The sequence below is a fragment of the Mytilus edulis genome, chromosome 13 (assembly GCF_963676685.1).
Source record: "Mytilus edulis chromosome 13, xbMytEdul2.2, whole genome shotgun sequence".
NCBI lineage: Eukaryota > Metazoa > Mollusca > Bivalvia > Mytilida > Mytilidae > Mytilus > Mytilus edulis.
The window spans coordinates 55905535-55931252 of NC_092356.1; the positions used below are offsets into that span (position 1 = coordinate 55905535).

Genomic DNA, 25718 nt, shown 5'->3' on the forward strand with positions numbered 1-25718 from the left:
TGAGATATGGAAAAATATGTATCACCTTTCATACATTTGTAGAATTAAGTATATTGGCTTATGAAAATTTTATAGAAACCAATTGGCAGAACTATCTGAGACTTTTTAGAAGTTTATGTCTCTTTCTGACTAGTATTACAAGGGTAGTGGACATTTTATCTGTAATGTTCTTCAAAAAGAATTTTGATCAAGAATATCAGTCAGACAATCTGTGCAACCAACTGTTGAAATGAGATTTCTTTTGTATATATTACAGATTTGTGTGAAAGGATCTGTTTTCTGTAGAATGTCACCTGACCAGAAATGTCAACTTATTGAAAAGATGCAAGAAATTGAGTTAGTATTTTATTCAAAGATTCTTATTTACTGTCAACACAATTTTTAAAACACATCACTAGCTCTTACCACACCCTAAATTGCTAGTTATAGTAAAGAGCACATCACAAGGTCTTAAAAACATATGGAATTAAAAACTTAACATTCTTCAAATAATCTTTTGTAAGGTCATATGTCATTTAAATAGTTAAAGCTCAACGATTTGTTAACCCCTCATCATAATAACCTAACACATTCTATATGCTCAATCATTATAACCTAAGCACAAACCCTGATGTTTTAAGGTGTTTAAAGAGTTAAGGCTAAATAACCCACCAAGCCATATTGTTTGATCGTAAGACCTAAGCACATTTCATTTTAAAAGTAGGGTTTCGGACATCAAAAAGTTCAACCTCAATGCCAGGCTTAGCTTATATCATTAGGTCTTAAGGCAGCCTAAATAGTAAAACTTCAACTTCTATCTTACTAATAGAAGTTCATATTTTCCCTCCATTTTTCTATGAGCTCATCTTATTAAAGCTTTTCTTACTCCAAAACATATCAATAAGAAATACAAGCTCACTTCTCATTTATATATCGTTACAGAAAATAGTTTTATATCCGACTAGATGAAACAATACTGTTTGTGAATGTTATTCTGTGAAAAGTTTGTCATGGAATTGATTGACTGACATATATATAATTTATTTGAAACATAAAAGTAGAATGTAATTTATGTGAATTGTTGGATTTAAGACCATTTTGGAGACTGATTACCTGTAATTAAAAAACAATCACCCTATTTATTCTTCAATATTTTGATATCGTATGTTCTTTTGGCTTTGTTGCTGAAGTTAACATTAATATATTTTAACAGATACCAGGTTGGAATGTGTGGTGATGGAGCCAATGATTGTGAGGTAAGCAATAAATAAATTACAGACTTTTAAATTAAAACAAATTGCCTTTGTTCGTGGCCTATGTGCATTTTTTACAATTCTTACCATGATGTTACATTAGTGGAAAAGTAAAATTTGATCTCAATACAGATTGATCAAAAAATTTCAGTGGGAAACCGAATATTATGTTTTCATTGGTTATATTTTATAATGACTCTAATACTTAAAAAATATCAGATACAGTTTAAATGATCTACCATAAAAAATGGATGGTTATTTGGTGAGATAAACATTATAAAGCCTTGCTGCAACTATAATGTTTTCTATTTTAGGCCCTGAAAGCTGCACATGCTGGAATATCTCTGTCTGAAGCTGAGGCATCTGTGGCAGCACCTTTTACATCACACATACCAAATATAGAATGTGTTGTCACTGTTATGAGGTAGGTGGCAGCACTTATACTAAATAAGATTATTGGTAAATTATTGAAAAGGTAGTTAATTCTTATTTCTATGTTGAAACTGAAAACTTATTAATTTCTCCATAGCTTGACTTTGTCTTTGCATCCACAGTTATTTAGTCAAAGATCAGATAAACTTTATTAAAGGTGAAATAATGATGACAATTTACTTGTTTCAGGGAAGGAAGATGTGCCTTAGCGACGTCATTTGGATGTTTTAAGTACATGGCATTATACAGTTTTATCCAGTTTATATCTGTCTTAATACTCTACAATGTGAGTACAACTAGTGGAATATTATGAAATTAAATTGCCGACCCCTTTAATTTAAGATGCAATTAGATTTATTCATAAGCCTAAGCAGCGGTTAAGCATAGAATAAACCTATATTGTGCATTTTAAGATCTTACTGAAATTGTTTTCAAGTTATATTTTTAGATGCATATATAATTGCAATTATCTAAATACCTTGAAGAACAATATAAAAATTAAACAAAAGAAAATTTGAATTATTTCTTAGACTAACTATATTACTTTTTGTTTACTTTAACTTCTAGCACACACGTATGTATATTTAGGATACACACATTCGTCAATAAATCCTTGGGATTTCAAGAATTTTGTGGAGGTCATACATTTGATTATCAAGTTGAATTTTTGAGAAAAGGGTGAAGATATCTATGGGCTGTCTAAAACCATTGGTTGAAGAAAAAAAGAAAACACCCTTAAAAATCTCCTTATAAATATTCTAATGGTCCACATAATGAAAATGACCAATCTCCTAACAGAGATACAATTTTGCAGTATTGAATATCCTATAGGGAAATGTTGACATTATTAGAATTTTCAGCTTTATTTTTATTATAAGGATGTCTTGTTATATCTGTCACTTGCAGGGTTAGAGGGTTTTGGGCTTCAGGAGTAATAAGTACATATGTATATAAAAATGAGTTTCTTTCTTTCTTGCAGTACTCCTGTAACTTAGCAGACATGCAGTTTCTATATATAGATCTAGTCATTACTACCTCTATTGCAGTACTCAGTAAGTTTCTATATATAGATCTAACCATAACAACCTCTATTTCAGTACTCAGTAAGTTTCTATATATAGATCTAGTCATTACTACCTCTATTGCAGTACTCAGTAAGTTCTTATATATAGATCTAATCATAACAACCTCTATTGCAGTACTCAGTAAGTTTCTATATATAGATCTAACCATAACAACCTCTATTTCAGTACTCAGTAAGTTTCTATATATAGATCTAATCATAACAACCTCTATTGCAGTACTCAGTAAGTTTCTATATATAGATCTAACCATAACAACCTCTATTTCAGTACTCAGTAAGTTTCTATATATAGATCTAGTCATTACTACCTCTATTGCAGTACTCAGTAAGTTTCTATATATAGATCTAGTCATTACTACCTCTATTGCAGTACTCAGTAAGTTCTTATATATAGATCTAATCATAACAACCTCTATTGCAGTACTCAGTAAGTTTCTATATATAGATCTAGTCATTACTACCTCTATTGCAGTACTCAGTAAGTTCTTATATATAGATCTAGTCATTACTACCTCTATTGCAGTACTCAGTAAGTTTCTATATATAGATCTAACCATAACAACCTCTATTTCAGTACTCAGTAAGTTTCTATATATAGATCTAGTCATTACTACCTCTATTGCAGTACTCAGTAAGTTCTTATATATAGATCTAATCATAACAACCTCTATTGCAGTACTCAGTAAGTTTCTATATATAGATCTAACCATAACAACCTCTATTTCAGTACTCAGTAAGTTTCTATATATAGATTTAATCATAACAACCTCTATTGCAGTACTCAGTAAGTTTCTATATATAGATCTAGTCATTACTACCTCTATTGCAGTACTCAGTAAGTTTCTATATATAGATCTAATCATAACAACCTCTATTGCAGTACTCAGTAAGTTCTTATATATAGATCTAGTCATTACTACCTCTATTGCAGTACTCAGTAAGTTTCTATATATAGATCTAATCATAACAACCTCTATTGCAGTACTCAGTAAGTTTCTATATATAGATCTAGTCATTACTACCTCTATTGCAGTACTCAGTAAGTTTCTATATATAGATCTAGTCATTACTACCTCTATTGCAGTACTCAGTAAGTCTTTATAAAACTGTTATAACAGTCTTACAGCAGTACTTGCACTGAAGGGGACATGGGGTGGCGTTATTTACATAAAAGTATTCTTCAAAGAAAGGATAATGCTAGGGTGTCAAAAACAGAATGGTTACATTAATTCAACACTTTGCCATAGATGTTATCGAAAAAAATAATAGTCGTGGTATGATTTCCAATGAAACAACTATCAAACCACCACCAAATGATGTAGATGTAAGCAACTATATGTAATCAGATGGCCTTCAACAATGAACAAAACCCACACCATATAATAAGCTATAAAAAGCCCTGATATGACACAATGTAAAGAAAAAATGAAATTAGAGCATAAGCTGATAGTTCCTTAGACATCAAATATAAGGATTTTTTGTTTACATTTCAGTGGGATATACTGGTGCTTATAGACATTTGGTTGCCCAGCAACCACAGAGTAGTTTGATAGAGTTATCTAACCTGATCTCTATTGTTGGACAAGTATTGCTAGTACTTTTGTTTCAGCTTAGTGCTTTCTTCTTTCTTCAGTCTCAAAAGTGGTAAGTTTTGTCAGATTATTCAAACAAAGAATAGTTTACTGATTCAAAGATAATAGTATTGCCATTTCAATAAGTATTTGAGTTTTGTTCAAGATAATTTTACTAACTACCCTTCTTTGCATGCTACATGGCTGTGTAGAAGAAATAAATAAAAATAACTATCCACATAAGTTCAAATGAAGTGGATGGAAGCAATTATATGCAACAGTACAGCATTCAACAATGAGAAAAGCCAATGTAGTATAGTCAGCTACTAAAGGTACCTACATGAATAATATGAAACAATTCATTTGAGAAAAAATAACAGCCTCAATTACGAAAATACAATGTATGTTAAACAAATGTGACAGACATGAACCAGCCAACAAATACATGTGCCTGACTTGGAACAGGCTCATTCAGTATGTAGCAGGGATAAACATGTTTGCTGTTGCCAAACCCACCCCTAACCTCCAAAAGTATTCTGAAAAATACATTATTTGGTTGTTTCCCTTTCAACAGCTTTAAAATTCACATAAAAGATTTGATGATGTTAGTGAATTTAATGCAGTTATATCACTTATTTCCAGATTTTTGGTTTATTTCACAAATATTAGAGAAAGTTTTCATTTGTATTCTGATGTATTAGTCACTGAACTGTTTTGAAGTTATCACTGAACAGTATTTTACTTTAACCTTAGGTATCCATCTGTGATGTCTAAGGGCAGTAAGGATGCAGATAATGTTGACTCATGGGAGACCACTACAATTTTTCTTATCTCCTCCTATCAGTATATAACAGTGGCATTCTGTTTCTCACAAGGTCCTCCATTCAGGAAACCTATATATACTAATTGTAAGTAAAACCTAACTGCTGTAGGGTGTCAAATATCCGGCACAGGACGTTTGCGCTTTTTCATAGGACATTTGCGCTTCTTTTTGTGGACACTTGCGCTTCAAAACATAGGACATTTGCGCTTTTTAAAAATAGACATTTGCGCTTTTTACATAGGACATTTGCTCTTTTTTTTTTTTTTTTTTATATATCTATGAATATAGTTCCCATTTTTAAATCCATGAATGGTATAGAGCTGCTTAAAAAATTAAGGGTAAAATTTAAATGTTCCATCCATAAAAATTTCTTCAACATAATACAAGCATTCTAAATTGGTTGTACATGTAAAGATGATTATTCCATTTTCTCTGTCGTTGAAGAAAATTTTCGAATTTTGAGGTCTGTACAGGATAACCTTCAAAGAGAGTGTGAGCTTCTTCTCTTGACTTAGGCAAATTCGGTTGGGATTTTCTTCTCACTCTGTACATTGCCTTTGAAACAGACTTTAAATCCTTAGGATGTAAAAAATCCTCACCAATATCTTTCAATCCAGCACGAATGATTTTTTATGGTCTCTGTGTGAGGTCGTCAGCAGCCTTTCGTTTTGCATACACTCATGGCGCTCAATTTTTCTTTCGTCGCATTGTTGATGATTATGATCATTTTTCTTGACTCAAAATAATAGAAGTCACATTGTCCGTTTTAATTCCTGCATTACAATTTTTAACGGTACATCTCCATGAAAGTTCTCCAATTTTTAAAGTTTGGTCGAAACGAAATAAAAATCCATCAAGACATATACATTTTTTTTCTTTACTAGTCACTATAACTTTAAAATCCATGTTAAAGACTGTGTCAATGTGAACTAACTAATGACAAATATAAGTTAAATTTATTTACGTAATGATTACTTCTCATTAAGATTACAGGTAGTCGACTATAGGTAAAAAGCACAAATGTCCGGTCAATTTAATACAGGTGAATCAAAATTAAAAGCGCAAATGTCCATAGTATTTGAAGCGCAAATGTCCTTTGGTTTTACAGGTAAAAAAGTGCAAGCGTCCTGTGCCCCAAATATCAGAGAAATTTTGTTTCTATTTTGGGAGAGAATTATTTAAAGTTTTCATTCTAATATAAGAAATAAGTAAACATGAAAAGAAAAACAAATAAAAAATATAAAAATAGTAATGTTCCATGTTTTCTTGATAATGTTGTTAGTAATGTGTTGACAGACTTCATTGTGTTTTATAATAGTTGAACATATACATTTTTTTATGATTGGAATTAATGTTAGGTGTTCAAATCTGTGTGGCAGGATTCAACTGACTTGTACGTCAATTTGATGAACCATTGGTCAATGTTAAGTTTATGTGTTACCTGTATATATTGAAAACTTTCAACATAAGAGTCAATTATGATAAGGATCAGTAAATCATTATTTTGTGTTTGAACTCTTGGTTATTTTATTGTCTTATGAAGAGCCATATTATGATCTATATATTTTAGTGCCATACTAAATTGGTATTTATTTCTATTTCAGTACCATACTTGATAACGTTGATGCTTTTATTTTCCTTCTCAACATTCCTACTATTGTTACCACAACGACCACTACTGAATTTTTTCTCAGTAAGTATTAAGATTATTCATAGACATTGTAAAAAAAAAAGCAAATATACCAAAAAACTAATAAAATGAAAAGAGACCATTTCAACCATTACAAAAACTGAAAAACTATGAAAGACAAACAACTGTCAACAAAGTGCTCCTTGTGGAAAATTTAAAGACTGTGCAAGACAAAAGCCTACGGTGTTCTACAAGACTGAAGAGCGAGCAGCATATATAATAGATATGCATATACTGTAGCTTTGAAAATATTGTAATTAAAGATTCAAAGAAATAACATTTTCAATTGTAGTTCAAAATAGAACCTGTATTTCATTGTAGAGCAAATTATTTGGTTTAGGAAGCTGATAATCTTGACATTTAAAGAATGAATTTTTCAATATATCAATTTTAAAATCAATTCATAACATTGGAATCAACCTTACCAAAACTGAAACTGAAAAGGTTTATTTTTACAGATATGGGTGTTTCTATGTCTTATACAAAATTCATTGAACTTCCATCTCTATTTCTTTTTCGAAATCAGAATGAAAATGACATTTTATTTCCTTTATAGGTGATGCCTCTGGATGAAAAACCTTTTATGTTCCGACTGTTTCTATTTTTATTTCCTGTTATTCACTTTATTTTATGTGGCATCTTTGAGGTAAGTTGTTAACCAGCAATTCATTACATAAACATTTGAAATAAATATTATTGGTGAAAGAAAAAGTTATTGTTTTATGGTATAAGTGAATTATTAGTCTTGTTGTTTGACTACAGAGTTGTTCATAACTTGAGATATAGTTGACAGATCCTCTGTAAGTAACAATGTTTTGTCTCTTCCTTACCCCATCAAATGGCTCTTAGTATTCTTAGACAGTGTGGCACCTATTCAGATTATATCATTTATTCCTTAATCGGAGTTTGATGCAGATTTTTTTTCTTTCTTTTCTTTGGAAACTTATATATTCAACAGATTGCAGATTCACAAGGGGAGGGTTGAGATCTAAAATAAATACTGTAAATCCCGAAATTATTGCAATTTATTTTATTGTGAAAAACGCAACAGGGTTATTATCACAATAATTTAAATTCACAGTTTGAATTTTTTAATATGAATTAAATAGGATTTTTCTCAATATCGCAAAAATTAAAATGGCATTATAGTCTAAAATGACAAAATATCAATAATAAATGTACACAATAATTTCTGAATTTACAGTAATACAACCTCACCACACTCTCCTTTTTGCCACAGTTCGTTTGAACTTTCCAGTGATAGCCCTTTGTCACTTAAAGGTTTTTCAATATGTTTTAGACTCCTAATTATGTGAAAGTCATTGTTCTAATAGAAGCTAAAGATAAGTTGATAATATAAAACCTCAGGAGGCCACTTCAACACTTAAGGAGGCTCGAGGGTACAATGTATAACAATTTTAGAAAAAAATTAAACATTTGTTTTTCATTACAAATTTTATTTATTACCTTTTGTAGTTGTTACTTTATCATATGGTACAAAAAACATTCAAAACAATTAATTCGTGTTGGCCCCAGATGACTTTTAAAAATGTAAACATCATGGAAAAAGTTCCAAATTATCTCCCTTTGGTGGAAAATGCCATTTGTTGGCTTTAAAATTGAAATATTTCTTTTAACTCATCGGTGATCTATATTTTTTAATATAATTTCGATATATGCTGTACTTAAACTAAATGATTGTAAAATTTGAGCGAATTCTGTAATAAATTTCTTTTTTTATTTTCGATATTACCTTTATTTCTCCTATTAGTTCAACAGAAATAAACCACTTTTACAAAGATGTATGCTTCTTTCGAAGGCAGATTGTGAGCGCAAATGAACGGTGACCCCATTTTTTTATTTTATTTTTCTATTAACTATAAGATAAAGTTCATTTATAGAAAAATATAGAGAAATCCTATATAAATGATTTAGACCCGCGAACCCCCTTAATTGATAGAGGGTGCCGTTGGGGTTCTGTTAACCCACCGTTTCCATATAATTCGGATTTTGTAAATGTATCCTGTTTCCTGTAATTCGTAGGTAAAAACGTTACCTTTTCCCATATTGTTTGGGTTTTGTGTTAAAAAATGGAATACAAATTTGTCAAAAGAGAGAATTGTTTTGATAAAAACTTTCCAAATTGAAAAACATCATCAAAGATGATAGACGGAAAGAAGTTATTGGAATTTTCTTGACCTTGTCATATATTACTGATAGTTTTCCTGACCTATTTACACATTTTCAAGCTTAAAAAGGTGACCTATTCTAGTGGCACTTCCTATCAACTTGTATTTAGGAAGTGGACCCCTGAGTATAAAACTATTCACCAAAGTGATATCTTTATCTGAACATCTTTATGCACAGTGGCACAGTATGATAAACAGACAAAGGAAATATTTTCACCATGTCCTTATATTTATCTTTGATATTATGAAAATAATGAACCATACAATGCAGACATACATCCATGGGTTTTTAACCAGACAAATGTACAACTTTTTGGACAACTATGGAAAGGTAATGTTATGTGGCTTATACTCTGTACCATGTTGGATTCAAGCTTTTTTATATATACAATTTTTATTTGCCCTTAAATGAGGTATTTTTGTATGCTTTTACAAGCAGACTTGGGTATTCTGAATTCTCAAATTATTGCTTGCATGTATAGTGGCAATTTTTGAACAATCTACACAAATGGGAGACTAATAATTGTGATTATAGATGAATCTGTGTTAATAAGATATATGAATTAGTTATAAGAATGTGAGTTCTTATTATTGCAATATTCATCCAATTACATTATTCACATTAATAAAGACATCAATAATTTATGAATTTACAGTACTGTGTTATTTTTATGATGTTTTCTTGTTCTATTTGAAAGTGAGTAATTATGACAGGCATGTATTGAAATTACTGCAGTACCTCTAATGTTTGCTTTACACTTGGCCATGTATCTTGGTCATGACTTTAGAATTTATACATTGGTCAGATGTTGCTTTCTGATTGGATAAGTGTTAGAAGAAGTACTTTGATTATAGGTAAAATTGAGAATGGAAATGGGAATATGTCAAAAAGACAAGAATCAAACTAAAGAGCAGTCAATGGGTCTTCAACACAGTGAGAAAATCCTGCACCCGAAGATGGGCCTCAGCTTGCCCCTAAATAAAAATGTGTACAAGTTCATTGAAAGTGGACACCATACTAAAATCTAAAACAAGTAAATGAACTAAAATTAAATAAACAAAAGTATAAAGTATTATGTTGCATTCCAATTTTAAAAAATAACCACACCTTTGGTTTAGTCCTCCAGATTTAAGGGTGATGGTCTGTTTTACTTATTTAAACAAAACTGTGTTTAAAAGTCTCTGACTACTTACTTCGTTTTGATCTTGTTATTACTTATCATTAATATATTGTTATTTTATTTCAGTACGCAATCACAGACAACAAAATAACCAAAAAACTCATACACAAAATAAAACCAGAAAAATTAGGCCCTCTTCATCAGAAATCTGTTTTAAAAGAATTGGAGTTATCTGATTGGCCGCCTATAGGTCAGGTGACTTACAGTGAAGAGGAAGATGTCTTAATGCAGAATATTCCAGCACTTGCTTTGACTTCTAACTCTATCAACTAGTAAGATGATTGGTTAGATTACGATTTAATCACTGCTGAGCAAATTAACAGCACAACATTATAAGCAATCTATTTTTGAATTAACGAATTTAGTTCAATCAGTGGGACATTTCCTGATTTTTCTACAAATATTTAAACATTAATGTCATTGGGTGAGGACATTAATAGCAGATCAAAGAATTTGATATTTTAATGGGACAAATATTAATCATCTTGAATGACTTAATTTATGTATAAAACATAGACAATGTTATAAATTGTTTTATAGTAGTGTATTAGAGGTGAAAATACAATATTTTAATGAGTTTTATATAAGAATGAATCACACTACAAAAATGTCTTTCTTATTTAGTAATAAGATATTAATATTGATCAATTTTATTTGTTTTACTTCATGTGGACCATTTGTTGAAAAAGGGCATTTTAATTGTATGTTTTTAAAATAAGTAAAAATAAGATGTTACAAACATTATTTTGCCATCAAAATATTACTGATGAACATTTGTTTTTCTTCCTATATTGTGTATTCCTATTGTGCTTTAAGAAATAAGTTATACAAATAACAATCAAAATCTGCTTTAATATTTATAATGAATAAAACATGAAATTGTCAACTTTCTTTTTCACAAATATAATAATATACCAAAGAAGGATAAATGTAAATACACCTTGAAATAGTCAAAAGAAGTTTTACTACAGGAACAGGGTTGTGAAACATTTTGTTTTATAGTGTTTTAAAGTACTGTAAATTCAGATTATTGCGATTTTGTCATTTAAGACTTAAAGATGATTTTAATTTTTAAGATTTTAAGAAAAATCCTGTTTAATTCATATAAAAGATTTCAAAATGCGAGATTAAATTATTGCGTTTACAACTCTGTTGCATTTTTCGCAATATAAAATCCTTGCAATAATTTCTGAATTTGCAGTAATTTATTAGGCTGTGCATAAGTCATAATATTTTCTTTGAACAGAACGTCTGAGCCTATTGAATTAAACCAAGTTGTGAATTATGGTTTGGGTACTTTATGTACAGTGATTCATTTTATTTAAAAGGATGACTCTAATCTAAATACTCAATACCATCCTTTTTTATACAAATTTTGATCACATTCTTATGGTCAAATATATATTTGATATGTTATAGAATTTGAAATATGAAAGGATATTTGTCAAATTTGATATATTATAATCTATTTAAACTTATTTAAAAATTGTAATACTTTATTCTACCTTCCAAGTCTAATTTGATCAAATGTGTAAAAAATATTATCAGCAAGACTTCTGAATGTATATTTTATTTTTAGATTATAGTCATTGTAGTACAATCGTTTGAATGTATGATTTAATGTTTTTAAAATTATGTAAACTCTGGGTTATATTTGTTGCCAGAAACTAAGACAAATTTTGAGCTTTTGATACCTATGCAGTATTATTTTTGAAATAATGAAAATTGAAATTTGCAATCATTAATCTTGAAAATTTTAATAATTTTTTGAAAAGTTTTTCTGTAGATCAAAGACCATGATCAAATTAAGACATATTTTAAAGATGATGATATACTTTAAATGAACCCAATGATAATATTATTTGTACATTTTGTCTTTGTACTTGATTTGACCTGATATTCCTTAAATTTTTTTGTTATGAAGATGTATGTATAAAACACGAACTGCCAAAGGAATATTTTACATTCCAAACTCTTATGAGTCTTCCATTATAAAATCAATGTCTCAATATGTTTTCAATAGTATTTATTGTATATTCATAGCATAAAATTTTCAAAAAGCTTTATCATAATGCTGTCATTGTAATGATTTCAAAGCATCATTTTATTTTTGCTCATTGAACTTCAACTGGGAGCTTCTTATTTAACTGTTTTATGTGAACCATAAGTGAAACGGAGGATTTTAATGAATTTTACATGTTAGTCAAATAAGTTTGGTGTTTTGTTGCTCTATATAATTATACAGAATAGTATTTATCCCAGAACCTTAGAAATTCATTACATCATTTAAATTTAATTCTTCATAAAAAAACTGACTATGAAACTATTAAAATCGGTTTAATTGGCTTAAAGATCATTGTAGCTGTCATTGGATCTTTGTTTATTTCTTAATTTTATCACCTCCTTTAAAATTAATTTGCTGATATAAACAAAAAGAGAATAGAATAAGCTTATTTTTTTCTTTCCATAAAATTCAATTTTGATGTGATTAAAAACAGCTGTGAATAAGTATTTTTTTAAGTCTGATTTTCCTTTTTATTCATCAGACTACTAAATCAAGTAGGTCTGACTACTGATCAGTACACATGTATGGTAGATTTAAAGATTAATAGTATGTAAATGTTAAGTGGAACAATATCATTTGTGTTTGAACAGTAAACAAGACTGTATCTAAAGTTTAATATATGTTTTTACTTGATTGTCTGTCTACCCGGATCCAGAATCATTAGACTTCATGATATAAGCTGTGTTGGATAGAAATTGATTTATGCAAGTGCATGTTGACATGTGCAATTATATCTCATTGATAAATTTTGAATATTCAAGTACGAAATAAAAGTTAAATTTAGTCTGTTATGATGGTTCTTGTAAAAACTCAATATTCGTACCGATACTGGCTTTATAGAGAATTTTTCAATCCGAAAAAGGTTAACAGATATTTTGATATTCATTTGCATATAGTCAATTTTATTTTGAAATTTTGGGTACTCAATGCTCTTCAACTTTATAATTGTTTGGCTTTATAACTATTTTGATCTGAGCGTCACTGATGAGTCTTATGTAGATGAAACGTGCGTCTGGGGTATTAAATTATAATCCTGGTACCTTTGACAACTATCTATCTTGACACAGCTCATATATTGGTGGTTTGGTATTATACTCATTCATTCATAACATGGTTACAATGTTTTATTGTTTGCTAATGTGTCTATCAATGGCTCTACCAAATGAAACCCTTTGTCAAATTTTTTTTCTGTGTAAATCAATCCCTTTCTTTGTTGATTAGTTGTTTTCTGTTCCAATTGTTTTTTGTTAACTTGACCAACAATTTTGAACCTTAAATTGTTATTTTTTATTGTTTTTTAACATTTGTGCAATACTTTGACTTTATTTATTGATTTATTTAGGAGATAATGAACAACATAGTGTACCTTATTGGTGTAAACAGGGATATATGTGTTGTAATTTTTATGATTTCAATGAACAAAAATTTGATGATCAGACAATTTCTTCTTATGACCACACAACTTTAAGAGAAGGGCTGTGATGTCCTGTAATGGTGGACAAATAGCCTGCTGTCTGTTTAAATTGTTGATTTCTGCGAACTACAAAATGTTTTAACATAATTAGATATTTTCAGTGCAATGCTCCCTAGAAAATGTAAATGATTACATTAAAGTAAAAGAGAACTATTGAAATTGATATTATATTTAAAATTTGAATAATTTCAATTTAATGGACACAAGTTGTATAAAAATTGATATGATATTAGATATTGGAAGATGGTTATTTATATGACACAAATTAATTTAATGCTGTTTATTGCATATTTCATACTTAAAGTTTTTTAGGTATGGTTAAATAACTTTCATAATTTATAAGATTAATTTTTATTATTTATCATGGCCAACAAACTTAAAACAGCAAGTTTTCACTTTTTATAAAAGTGATACAAGTCCTATCAAGAAGTTAATTAGTTTAAATTCTAGGGTGAATAAATGTTGTAACTTGAAAAGAACAATTTTCCTGACTTTCTTGTTTTTAATCAACTATTTAAGGATGTCTGCTGATGAAAATACTAGAAACTTTGCGATTAAAATCTTTTTCAATAGAAAATTTGTAACATATCTTTATTTTGGATAAATAAAGGAAGGTCCATATGACTAATTTTTGCATACAAGCAATTGAACATTTTTATTGTATGACAAATGTCTCTGGTTTTTTTCATATTAAAGTTTTGAGGAACTGTATTATAAATCTGTGTGACATACAAAGCAGAAATAACAAAAACTTGAAAATATTTGTTAGAAATAATTTCAGATGTTTTTGTTTAAATTTGTGAAAAATCAAGAGGTTACTAAGCAAAACGTTTCAGTGCATTACTCAGAAAAATGCAGAGGAGTTACAAAAATGTATAAAAAGTTTTAAAATTTTCTCAGCAAACATCCTTAAGGAGGAGCATGGCAATTTTATGTAATGTATTTTAAGAAATGATTCATGTGGTATTTTATTTATGAGATTAATTTATTAATAAAGTTGTTAGATACAAATCTATGCATTAAGTATAAATGTGGGTCAAGTTGTTTTAGAGGTATTGACTTATTAAATAAATTATATTTTATGCATTTGTTTTGACTTCTTCTTTTTCTGTTCGATTGAATGTACAAACAAGAGGAAGGGGAATGATTGTTATTGGAACTATTCTCCCCATAGACCAAATGACATATAAGTAAAAACTTTAACTATAACATGCCACAAAATGACAAATGTTAAAGGAGGGGCTTAATATAGCAGAGGGACATTCAAACTCATAAATAGAAAGTAAATGGACAACGCCATGGCTAAAAATGAGAAGGACAAACAATAGAACACAAAACTAAACATAGAAAAATATTAAGTTCACAAATCGAATCTGAAATCATCACTTTTGTCGTAAAGTTTTGTTTTCAGCCGACCCTCATTGTCAATTTCTAGATGTAAGTCAAGATATGAGGCAGACTTAACTGTATCTGTTTATTCCTTTATCTCTAGTTCGATGGAATAGACGCTTTCAACTTAGTCACCAAATATTGAATTATTTAGTGAGAGAACATGATCTATCTACCTGAAATTAGAGAGAAACGATACTGCTAACTTCTTTTCTTTCTTCTTAAGAAGTTCTGTTTATGAAGCTCAAACCGAAAACACGAACAATTGATTTATTTGATTTACTAAAAACAAATATGATAAAAAGCGAAAAGGCATAAGTCATCAGATCGATAGAACAAAAAGGTCCACTTGATTCCTTCTAGTAAAGTCAACAATGAAAATATAACCTGTGCGTCTTGTATAGATTTAAATGAAAGGAAATCATAGGGAAACTTCAATGAGAAAGCAATTAAATGACAGATATAACCGAAAGCCATCTATCTTATGGTTGTCATGTGGTGATAAAATTGAGAATGGGAATGGGGATTATTTGAAAGAGACACCAACCCGACCAAAGTGCAAAAAGCAGCCTAAAGCCACAAATGGGTCTTCAATACAGCGAGAAAACCCCGCACCCGGAAGCTTGCTTCAACTTCCCCCTCAACAAATTTGTTCTTGTGCAGATGAACTAAAATTGAAAATCGTACATGACAATCAAAGACAAGAGGCAAAGTCACAGAAGTGCTGACTACTGGGCTGGTGATACCCTCGGGGAAATAAATCTCCACCAGCAGTGGTATCGACCCAGTGGTTGCAAATAAACTCATCATAGATACCAGGATAAAAAATTGATATTTACGTCAGACGCGCGTTTCGTCTAAAAAGACATAAAGTTTGACATAAATTATCAAAGATTTAACAACTTTTGTTGAATGCACATCGTACAATTCGGTGAAATGTAAAAAACTGGTGTAAAGTACTATTATAAAGCTGTGGCTTTGTTTTCCTTGCAGTTTTTATTGGTTTTGTTATAATTTTACTTTTTACTTTACCAAAACATTTCAATTGCAACTGAAGGACGTGTATGATAAAATTGTTTTGTAAAATTACTTGTAGGCTATATGTAAACTCCGTATGGTATTTTTCGTCAACAGACGGTGTAGCATCGTAAGAGAAAATGAAATGTTCATAATGAGTGGAACGTATGGTAAAATCAAAAACCATATCTTAAAAATTTGCACTTTTTAAAAAAAAACATGTTGAAGTTCTTCAAGAAATATTTTCCTGTTTGTTTTGTTTTGTTTTACTTCTATTCTTTTTTTTAAATTTGTATTTGACAACATACTGTCTCTTGAAACAATTCTTCACCATTTAGTGTTTCATACAAGAAAAGACGAAATAGTGAAATAAATAATTATAATTTTAATATTTCGATTGTAAAAAACAGCAATCATATCCATTCCACTGTGTAAAACGAGTCTGAATCCGGCCAAGTCACTCCAGAAATGTTAAAATCTCGATCACAGGTCTGAGTAAACATCTGTGAAATAAAATCAAAATTGATATATGCCATTCATACATTTAAATAAAAACTATCGAAAAAAATATTATTCTGTATACATTTCACTGAGAATTATCTCTGTAATATTTATGAATTTCACCCACACCAAAAAACACTACAGGTGTTCATGATTTTATGGACGAAGTGAATTGATTCAACCTCTAATCAAAAGGATCTCATGAGATCTCACACTTTGTTCAACTCAAATTCTGTCAGTATCGAGGCAACTTCTACTAGCTGATGATAACATTCCAGCAGCAACGGTATATACCAGCTGGTAGTGAACAGAATAAACACAAGTTTTGTGCGTACGAATCATTTTTTCTCGATTTTTACAATTTTATTCCAAAATAAAAGATATCATCACAGTAATACTTCTGATATTTTAGTCACATGTAATTTGCTAACTGGATTTTCTTCGTCAGTTATACATCCGATTAATAAGTTGCCTATACAATCGATACTCAAACTATATGGGAACTTTATCCCGAATTGTTCTGTATTTTGTAATCCAATGACGTCACCAATCGCGTTTAATACATGCAGAGTACTATTATCAACGTCCGAAATTATAACGTAATTACTCGGACTTATGACCATACCTTCCGGGTTGTATGAATCGTAAACGGTGTTGACGCTATGATGACCCTCGTATCTGAATTTAAGATTGCCAGTTTTATCTATTCCTACAATATTTCCAGTATGGCTATGATTTTTCCAGTTAATGATGTATATCATGCCGTCAGAATCTGTAGCAATTCGAGCGAGGTAAGTAAAAAGTCTGTTCCCCGATTTATCAAATTCAAACGATTGAGTTTGTTTATAATTAGAATCAAACACGGCTAATTGTCTCTTTGAACATTCAGTAAGATCATACTTTGGACCATTATCCCGAAGACCAATCATCAGATTGTCGTCACTAGTTAGGTGCACCGCAAGTACTATCATCGGAGGAGCATAGTACAGAGTTCGTTGATCATCGTCTGTGGACGTTCGTATTCTTAATTCATGCCCAGAACGAGGCGAGAATACTATGTCGCCAATACGACTCAAAGCAAAATCAAAGCATTCGATATCGAAGTTTTGTAGAACTTCCATGGAGTCTTTAGTAAGTTTGACCTTTGTGAACTTATAATGTGGATCGTTTGTTATATGATTGTAATACACCATTCCGTCATTAGAACACTCAATATTGTGTATCCCTTCCAGCGTCACATATCTGTTTAACACTGCTACTATAACGTTTGATGTAATAGAATCATGGCCAACAGAAATAAGTTCGTTTTTATGCTTTCCCATTTCTTAAAACGATTGTAAAAATCTTACTGTTTCCGTTCCGGATAGTCGATCATGTTTATAAATAACACATTGCGTCAATAGAGTTAAAAATAAATATTAAATTAGAAAATCTATATATTTAGTGATAGTAAGTATTAGTGTTATACTAATTTAACCAGCTCATGGCATGAATGAATATGTAATTTTAAAAAGACTCAGCCGATAAAGAAACACATTAATGTTCGCGTCTTATTTGTATTTATATATAATAGTGTAACTTGACATAAAATCCACTGTTATTGACAAGTCGTATTGAATTAAGTGGTTGATTGAAATCTGATTGAGATTCAATATTTTATTTTAGACCCACTACCTTAAAGCAGGATAATAAATTTCACAAAACAACCATAAACAAAAATATTTTTCTATGCATTCAACAATACTTTAACGCAAATTTATTATTCGATAGTAATCATTTATTTATATCTTTCAACCACATCCAATCGAAATTGACGAATGCAATTAAAAGTGATAAATTCGCACTCATTTTTTTGCGACTGTCACAAAATATGAGAGGTTTAGATACATGTATATATAAACATAAGGTTTAATCCAACATTTTCTACATAAGGAAATGGCTGTACCAAGTTAGGAATAAGACAGTTGTTTATTATTACTTTGATGTATTTATGATTCTGCCAATTGTTGAAGGAATTTTCGTTTTGAGTTTTCCTTGAAATTCGGTAATTCTGTTATTTAAACTGTCATATCCAGACTTGGCAAAGGCAATTTCCGAAGACAAGGGTCGGTTAAAACTGCTTTTAGAGCGAGGTAAAACCTCTCAAATGCACGATGAATGTTTATATTTTCCCTCTATATTGACAAAATATTGTTAGAGCAATTTCAGAAAGATTGTACGGATGGCAAACCCATTATGAGTACATATAACCTTTGACAATTCTTACTAATGTTTTCTTTTGAATAATGATTTTCAAGACTAATACAAAAAGGTTGAAGTCCATTAAAATTTAAAAAAAAACATATATTTACCTCAAAACGCTCGCTTCCGTCACATTTTATGAAAACTCCAGTGTTCAGTGTAGCTACTCCATGATGAAACTGTGCAACAGCAGTATATTTTGGCAAAGTATCACAGTTCTGAGAAACCTAATTAAAGAAATAAAATAATATATATTATTTTAATTATACGATCGTGTATATCGAAATAAATATACTTCATATAGAATGTAAAACAGCATTCTTATTGATCAAAGAGCAAAGTCATACTTTTGACTTTAACATTGGTATTTGATTTCTTTTAACCAGGCTTTCAGTAAGTGCTTGAAATGTCGACCCAAAGCGAGAATCATGTATACTTGTAAGTGATATGACGACGGGTGCCAAATGTGGAGTAGGATCTGCTCACCCTTTCGGAGCACCTAAGACCACCCCTTGCAGCTTTTGGTGGGGTAAGTATTGCTTAGTCTTTACTTTTTTATGTTGTGTCTTCTGTACTATTCTGTCTGTTTGTCTTTATTTCTTAACCATGGCATTGTGAGTTTATTTTCAATTAATGAGTTTGGCAGTCCCTCTGGTATCTTTCGTCCCTATTTTTCATTCTTTATTCTGCATATATTATATAAGTGACTGATCTTTGAGGTTTCGTCAACCAATTACCAACGTGGAAAAAAGGACTTCCTCAGATTAAAGGTAAAATTAAACCTAACCATTGGAAAAATTGATTTTACTTTGTGAAATGATCTCGTACTAAGACATTATGGATGCTTTCAACTTAAGAATGTTTAGAACATACATTATTTTGATAAATGCAATAAGAGAGTTGTCAGAAATTCAGTTTTTAATAATGTTAATTCGGTGTTAAATAGGTCAACAAAAGAGACGCCTGCGGAAGCGGCTTTAGCTATACTTTCACCTCTGAGGCTTGTTTATCATTTATTTGCGATGAATTACACTTTTAATCGAATGTTATCTATTACCTGAGCACCAGCTTTCCATTGGTTTAAGGGTTTTGCCGAGCAATGCTTGAACAAGATAGCGTCTGATTCTGACTTTCCATTTGGACATGTTCTAGCATTAGCGTGATTTACTCGATGACCAGATGAAAGTAGGAGAATCAGTTCAAGTTCATTGCAGACAACATAAGAGCGCGCTACAATGAGTTAAAGCAGGTATTTAAACATCTGACACCAACTTAGTAAAAATAGCAATAATGGCTATGAATGTATTAATGTAATAAATTTTAAAGTTAACATTTAGTATTTGTTTGCTGATCTTTCATTCCCTGGAAACTCAGTAACTCATCACAGGAATATCCAGACTACCACTGTTATATGGATAAAATGTAAAACAACAGTTCTGCAATACATTTTGTTCAATTGTTAAAAGGTATGTACATTGTACAACCTTTCGATAGAAAAAACGGATACGAGTTTATTAGTCTGTAAATAGCAAGAGCGTTGCTATTACGATTTAGTGTTTAAGAATACTTTAAAACGTTTTCTTTTGTTTATATAAACTTTATTTCTGATATGACAATTGATATCAAATTGAGAATGGAAATGTGAAATATACCAAAGATACAACAACCCGACCAAAGAGCAGATAAAAGTCGAAGGCCACAAATTGGTCTTAAACGCATCGAGAAATCCCGCATCCGGTGGTGGACCCCTTAATAAAAATGTTTACTAGTTCAGTGAACATGAACGTCATACTAAACTCCAAAATATATAAATGAACTTAAATTAAAAATCCCGTACTAGACTAACAAAGACAAGTGACTCATGACTGGGGATATGGCAAACATTCGGCGGGATTAACATATTTTGTGAAATCTCAACCCGCCCCCTATACTTCTTCCTTATGTAGAATAAAGAAACACACAGCAATACGCACAGTTAATCTCGGTTTAAGAAATGTTCAAGTCCGATGTCAGAATAGGTAACAAAAGAAACTAAGCGAAATGACAATGATACATAAATTAACATAGGACTACTAGCAGTTAACTGACATGCCAGTTTCAGATCTCAACTAAACTGATTGAAAAATCATGTCTTCATTATATGAAAATTAAGCAAAATCCCTCACGTTGTGGGTTAAGTATCATAGCATCATAAAATATACGGGAAGAACATAACCCGTATCATGCCAACAACAGGTTTCAGATTAAATGTGTTTATTTCAAAAGCAAAGACCCCATATTATATACAAACTCCTTTCAATGTCAATATAAACTGACCAGTTAGAAAACCGTCTGTTGAAACATTTTCTTTGGGATAATTACATATTTATAAGGGCATATTGCAAAAATGCTGCTTTTGTACTTGTACTCGGCTTATTAAAAATACAAACCAGGTTTGAACAGCACGCTTAATAAAGGCAACAATAGTATACCGCTGTTCGAAATTCATAAATCGATTGACCAAAAAACCAAATCCGGGTTACAAACTAAAACTGAGGGAAACACATCAAATATAAGAGGAGAACTACGACACAACAGAAACTAACTATAATATTACAATGGCCATTTTCCTGACTTGGTACAGGACATTTTAATAAAAAAAAATGCGGGTTGAGCCTGGTTTTGTGACATGCCAAACCTCCGGCTTTTATGGCAATGTTAAATAGAACATTAAAATGAAACCATTACATGATAGGACTACAATACAAATAAATGGGAGAACATATAGAACAGAGAAACACTCGAATAATAGCTAACAAAAGGTACCAGGTTTAAAATTTAAAACGCCAGACGCGTGTTTCGTCCACACAAGACTCTGACGCTCTGATGAAAAAAGTTCGAAAGCCAACAAAAGTACAAAGTTGAAGAGCTTTGAGGATCAAAGCTTTCAAAAAGTTGTGCCCAATACGGCTAGGGTTTTCTTCCTGGGATAAGAACATCCTTATTATTTAGAATTATTCTTACTGTTTCAAAAAGTAAATTTTTATAAAATTACTATATAATAGACATAAATGAAAAAACGGTGACTAACTAAAAATAAAAACGGCCTTCAACAATGAGCAAAAGCCCATACATAGTTTGCAAGTCGATTAAGAAGGTACATATCATGTCAATATCCACAAACTGAGGGAATATGTACTGCACACTTTACTGTACTCTTAAAAGGAGTGAGACCTGGTACAGCGACATAATACCTGATTAAACATACAACCAGCCTAGCGAATCCACACTCTGTTAGAATGCCAATCTCGGGAAAAGGACACACTTATTAACATAACAGGTCAGAGGACTTCTCTAACATCAATAAAATTCCTAGGATTAAAATTAGTATTAGTATTTGAACATCACACAGACATGCAACATCTATCACTTGTATTGAAACGGATGCCCTGTAGCAGCTGGAGTTGGCGTTTCGACCAGTCTTATATACGCCATACCTCTACACAAATATGTTATTTCACAAACTTAATAAAATGAATGCAGTTGTGTATTTATACATCTCGCACAATAAAACATCATTATCTGCAGGAATGGTTGTAGAAGTAGTAAAAACATTTTATAAAATTAAAATGTTATATTTTCAATGCCTTGATAAGCCGGTTTGACTCCTTAAAACTCCTCAAAAACCTACCTGTAGCTGCTGGTATGTCAGGGCCGAAAGTTTGTCCTGGCTTAAGTGTCAACGATTGTAATGGATCAAATGTAGGACCTTAAACAAAAAAAAAACCAAATACTTTTTTTTTACTTTATAAAATATCCTTTTGAACTTATAAAAAATAATTACAATTATCAGCTCTTTTTGTTTACATTATAAACAAAATAGTGCTATTTTTATCTTTCGTCAGCTTGAAAATTTAACTTTCAAAGATGTACTAATGTTATTAGGTATTTATTGTGATAATTTGTTTTGTTTAGACTGTGAAGGTTATTTTAGTTTATCAATATAGCGGAACTATAAATATCTGTCACACCACTGGGAAATTTAGCTAGATATAACTAGGTTTAACCTATAATTTTCTTCGCCTATACCAAATCAGGAATATGACAGTTGATTTTTCACTCGTTCCTTTTGGTTGATTTTGACAGTGTTTATGGACTTCTCCATGAAATAACCTTAGCGTTCCATATTTTATTAGAAATTTTACATTTCATCCAATTAAAAAACTACAAATCATAACAATGCAATTTTTTGCGAACATAATAGAAATATTTTGACTATGAAAAAAACTTGTTTTTCGTTCAATTACTACACTCAGTCTAGCTATTCAAACTACAGAATATATCAAATTTGCACTATTTTATTATGACATGAAACGTGTATGCAATTAGAAAGTACATCTATATTTGGTTCAAATATACCTGAATTTGTTTTCTCTCGATCGTTTTATGACTTATGCGATATTGAGATATAATTCATGAATACTACTTAAACCATAACATACCTGTTGTAGTCACTGTAAAAATAAAGGGTGAGAGATTTCATTTTCAGTTTTTTAGATGATCTATGACTTAAGTTGCAACATACGATTAAAAAATCACGATTTGACAGCGTAATGTGAGGTGAGTAGTTAATATATACATATATAGTGATTTAATATGTTTTTCAAACGGTATGAACACACGATCATGATTTCAAATTTTCAAATATCTGACAGGTTGAACATAGTTCCCTGGTACCTGATTCTGAAGTACCTTAAACATAACAGTTGTTCGAAGTGTGATATTTAAAGGCAATTGAAATATTATCATTATGATTCAAAATTCAATTCATAATTCTGTAGTGTTCTTCATGATGAGTTAAAAGAGTAAGTTCTTGATTTAAAGTAGACGCAAGAAACATTCTGATTGAAATATCTAAAAATTGAATGATTATTTTCGTAATTTTATTGGGTCATGTGTAAGAGTTTCCAAATAAGCATAAAATTATACCATGGTTATATATTTTTTTTTATCAAATTAGCTTCTATATTGTTCATTGTTGTACACTAGTAATGATGTATTGTTGTTGTGTCACTGACGTAAACCGTCATCTTTTTTTGTTTATGCATCCAAGTTTACTAAATTATGTGTTAATTGAATATCTTTAAATATCTTTAGTAGCCATACCGTTTGCACAATTTGTTCCTTCAAATCCATCTTGGCATATGCATACGTAAATGTTACCATCATCGTAACAATGACCATTATTCAGACACGGATTGCTATGGCAACCTTAAATAAAACATGCTATATACAAACAGCTTCTTAGTTTCTTGATTAAACAAAATAGCATTTTCTTTTAAATGTAAATTAATTCATTAAAGATTCCAGGCTTATAATTTTAAACAAAAAACTACCTTTTCAACTGCACAAGACATGTCAGCGAACAATATGAATGATTATTTACACAAACACAGACGTTCTCACAATTAATGAACGGCTATGACATCAATTTATATATACAAAACGATACTTAGATATTTCAAATAAATGCATCAAAATTATATTGTCTTTGTTGTTTTTCAATTTATTGATTCTACTAGTAGATACTGTATATGTACTCTCTATATCACCGTGTATACATGTTCTTTTGACAATAATAACTAACTAGACCATTTGCGTTACTTAAACTGTTTAATACATCATGTTTGCATCACTTTACATGAGATGAAATGCTTAATATATTGCTGAATTTTGGAGACTGATATCTACAGAGAAGCTTGTCTCTCGGTTTGTTCTGCGATTTGTTTTGTTCGATGAAAATATGATTGACACACAGTGTTTGTATTTATCTGTCGGTTTTGATCGTTTTTGTTACGTGCTGCTTTTTTCAGTTACGTGATGCAGAATCTAGCATTCATGTATTGAGTATTCATTTACAGAATTATATCAAAATAAGTAGATATATCTCTATTTTTCCCCATTAACAAAATACTTGTACCAAGTCAAGAAAATGACATTTGCTATCCATTCGTTTGATATGTTTGAGCTTTTGATTGTGCCATTTGATTAGGGATTTTCCGTTTTGATTTTTTTGTCGGAATTCAGTATTTTTGGGATTTTAGATTTTCGTATTGTAAAAGTATCAAATATCTCTTTTAAATGACGAATGGTGAATTCTAAATGAATACATTCTTCGCATTTTACTTACCTTCTAATTCTACAAGTGAATGAAAATAAAATGATTTAATATTAATTATGCTTTCCCCTAAAATGTTAATTATAATGTTGATCAACAGCAAAGCATACACACATGTGTTATTCTGTTAAAATTATTACTTGTGCGTAGGACCGCTGATTTAATGATCTTTACTGAATGTTAAACAATGGTAATTTCTTCAAACGCTATGATGTGTGAAGGCCGTGGAAAGGTTTTCACGTGCAATGTATGCTCTCCTGCATTTTTATAGCTATAGTGTACTTATTCTTGATGATAACTTATCATATGTGTGCCATCACCTATTCTTGGTCCTCATTCCTGATTTAATGATTTTGTGTCATGGATGCATACCCCATATTCTTTGTTTTTCTATGATATGCATTTCATTAAAACATCTTTTCTTTTAGTTAGGTGAATAATTTTTATAAGTGAATAATTTTTCCGGCTAAATTATTGTTAATAAAATGCAAGTTAAAAAAATAAAAAACACATTTACAGTTTATTTTCTTTTATTTTAAATTAAAATTTAAAAACGGAAATATATAAGATATTTGACTGTAATTTCGCAAGCAGGAGCTTTTCTAATTTTATTATATTTCAAAGTGTTACTGTACAGATACTTAATTTTGCATCTTGCATTTTGCCAATTGA

At 30.4% G+C, this 25718-nt stretch overlaps 2 protein-coding genes across 7 annotated transcripts in view; one reads left to right on the forward strand and one right to left on the reverse strand.

Moving 5' to 3' along the window:
• Positions 1-14827, forward strand: part of LOC139501495 (polyamine-transporting ATPase 13A3-like) — a 67152-nt gene extending 52325 nt beyond the window's left edge. For all 6 annotated transcript variants that reach the window (XM_071290593.1, XM_071290594.1, XM_071290595.1 and 3 more), the window contains 10 exons: positions 257-336; positions 1193-1235; positions 1547-1656; positions 1854-1950; positions 2644-2716; positions 4242-4392; positions 5073-5227; positions 6747-6835; positions 7389-7478; positions 10269-14827. In XM_071290593.1, coding sequence (XP_071146694.1) covers positions 257-336; positions 1193-1235; positions 1547-1656; positions 1854-1950; positions 2644-2716; positions 4242-4392; positions 5073-5227; positions 6747-6835; positions 7389-7478; positions 10269-10475 — 1095 coding nt within the window. In that variant the 3' untranslated portion in view covers positions 10476-14827. The remainder of the gene's footprint in view (positions 1-256; positions 337-1192; positions 1236-1546; positions 1657-1853; positions 1951-2643; positions 2717-4241; positions 4393-5072; positions 5228-6746; positions 6836-7388; positions 7479-10268) is intronic.
• A 1690-nt stretch (positions 14828-16517) lies between these two features.
• Positions 16518-25449, reverse strand: LOC139500416 (protein jagged-1a-like). Its single transcript, XM_071289155.1, has 8 exons — positions 25419-25449; positions 25059-25067; positions 24035-24139; positions 23371-23382; positions 22560-22637; positions 19947-20119; positions 19000-19116; positions 16518-16650 (listed from the first exon to the last, which is right to left on the reverse strand). The coding sequence occupies exons 1-8, from the start codon at positions 25447-25449 to the stop codon at positions 16561-16563; spliced, it is 615 nt and encodes a 204-aa protein (XP_071145256.1). The 3' UTR covers positions 16518-16560.
• Positions 25450-25718: the final 269 nt, after the last annotated feature.

Bases quoted from the DNA above. Each gene is read 5' to 3' on its own strand.
- LOC139500416 (XM_071289155.1), bottom strand. From the start codon at position 25,449: ATGCATATCATAGAAAAACAAAGAATATGGG. The intron at 20,120-22,559 runs GTAGGTTTTTGA...AACTCATTGTAG, and splicing joins TGACATACCAGCAGCTACAG to CGCGCTCTTATGTTGTCTGC. The intron at 16,651-18,999 runs GTAAATATATGT...TTTATTTCACAG, and splicing joins ACGGAAGCGAGCGTTTTGAG to ATGTTTACTCAGACCTGTGA.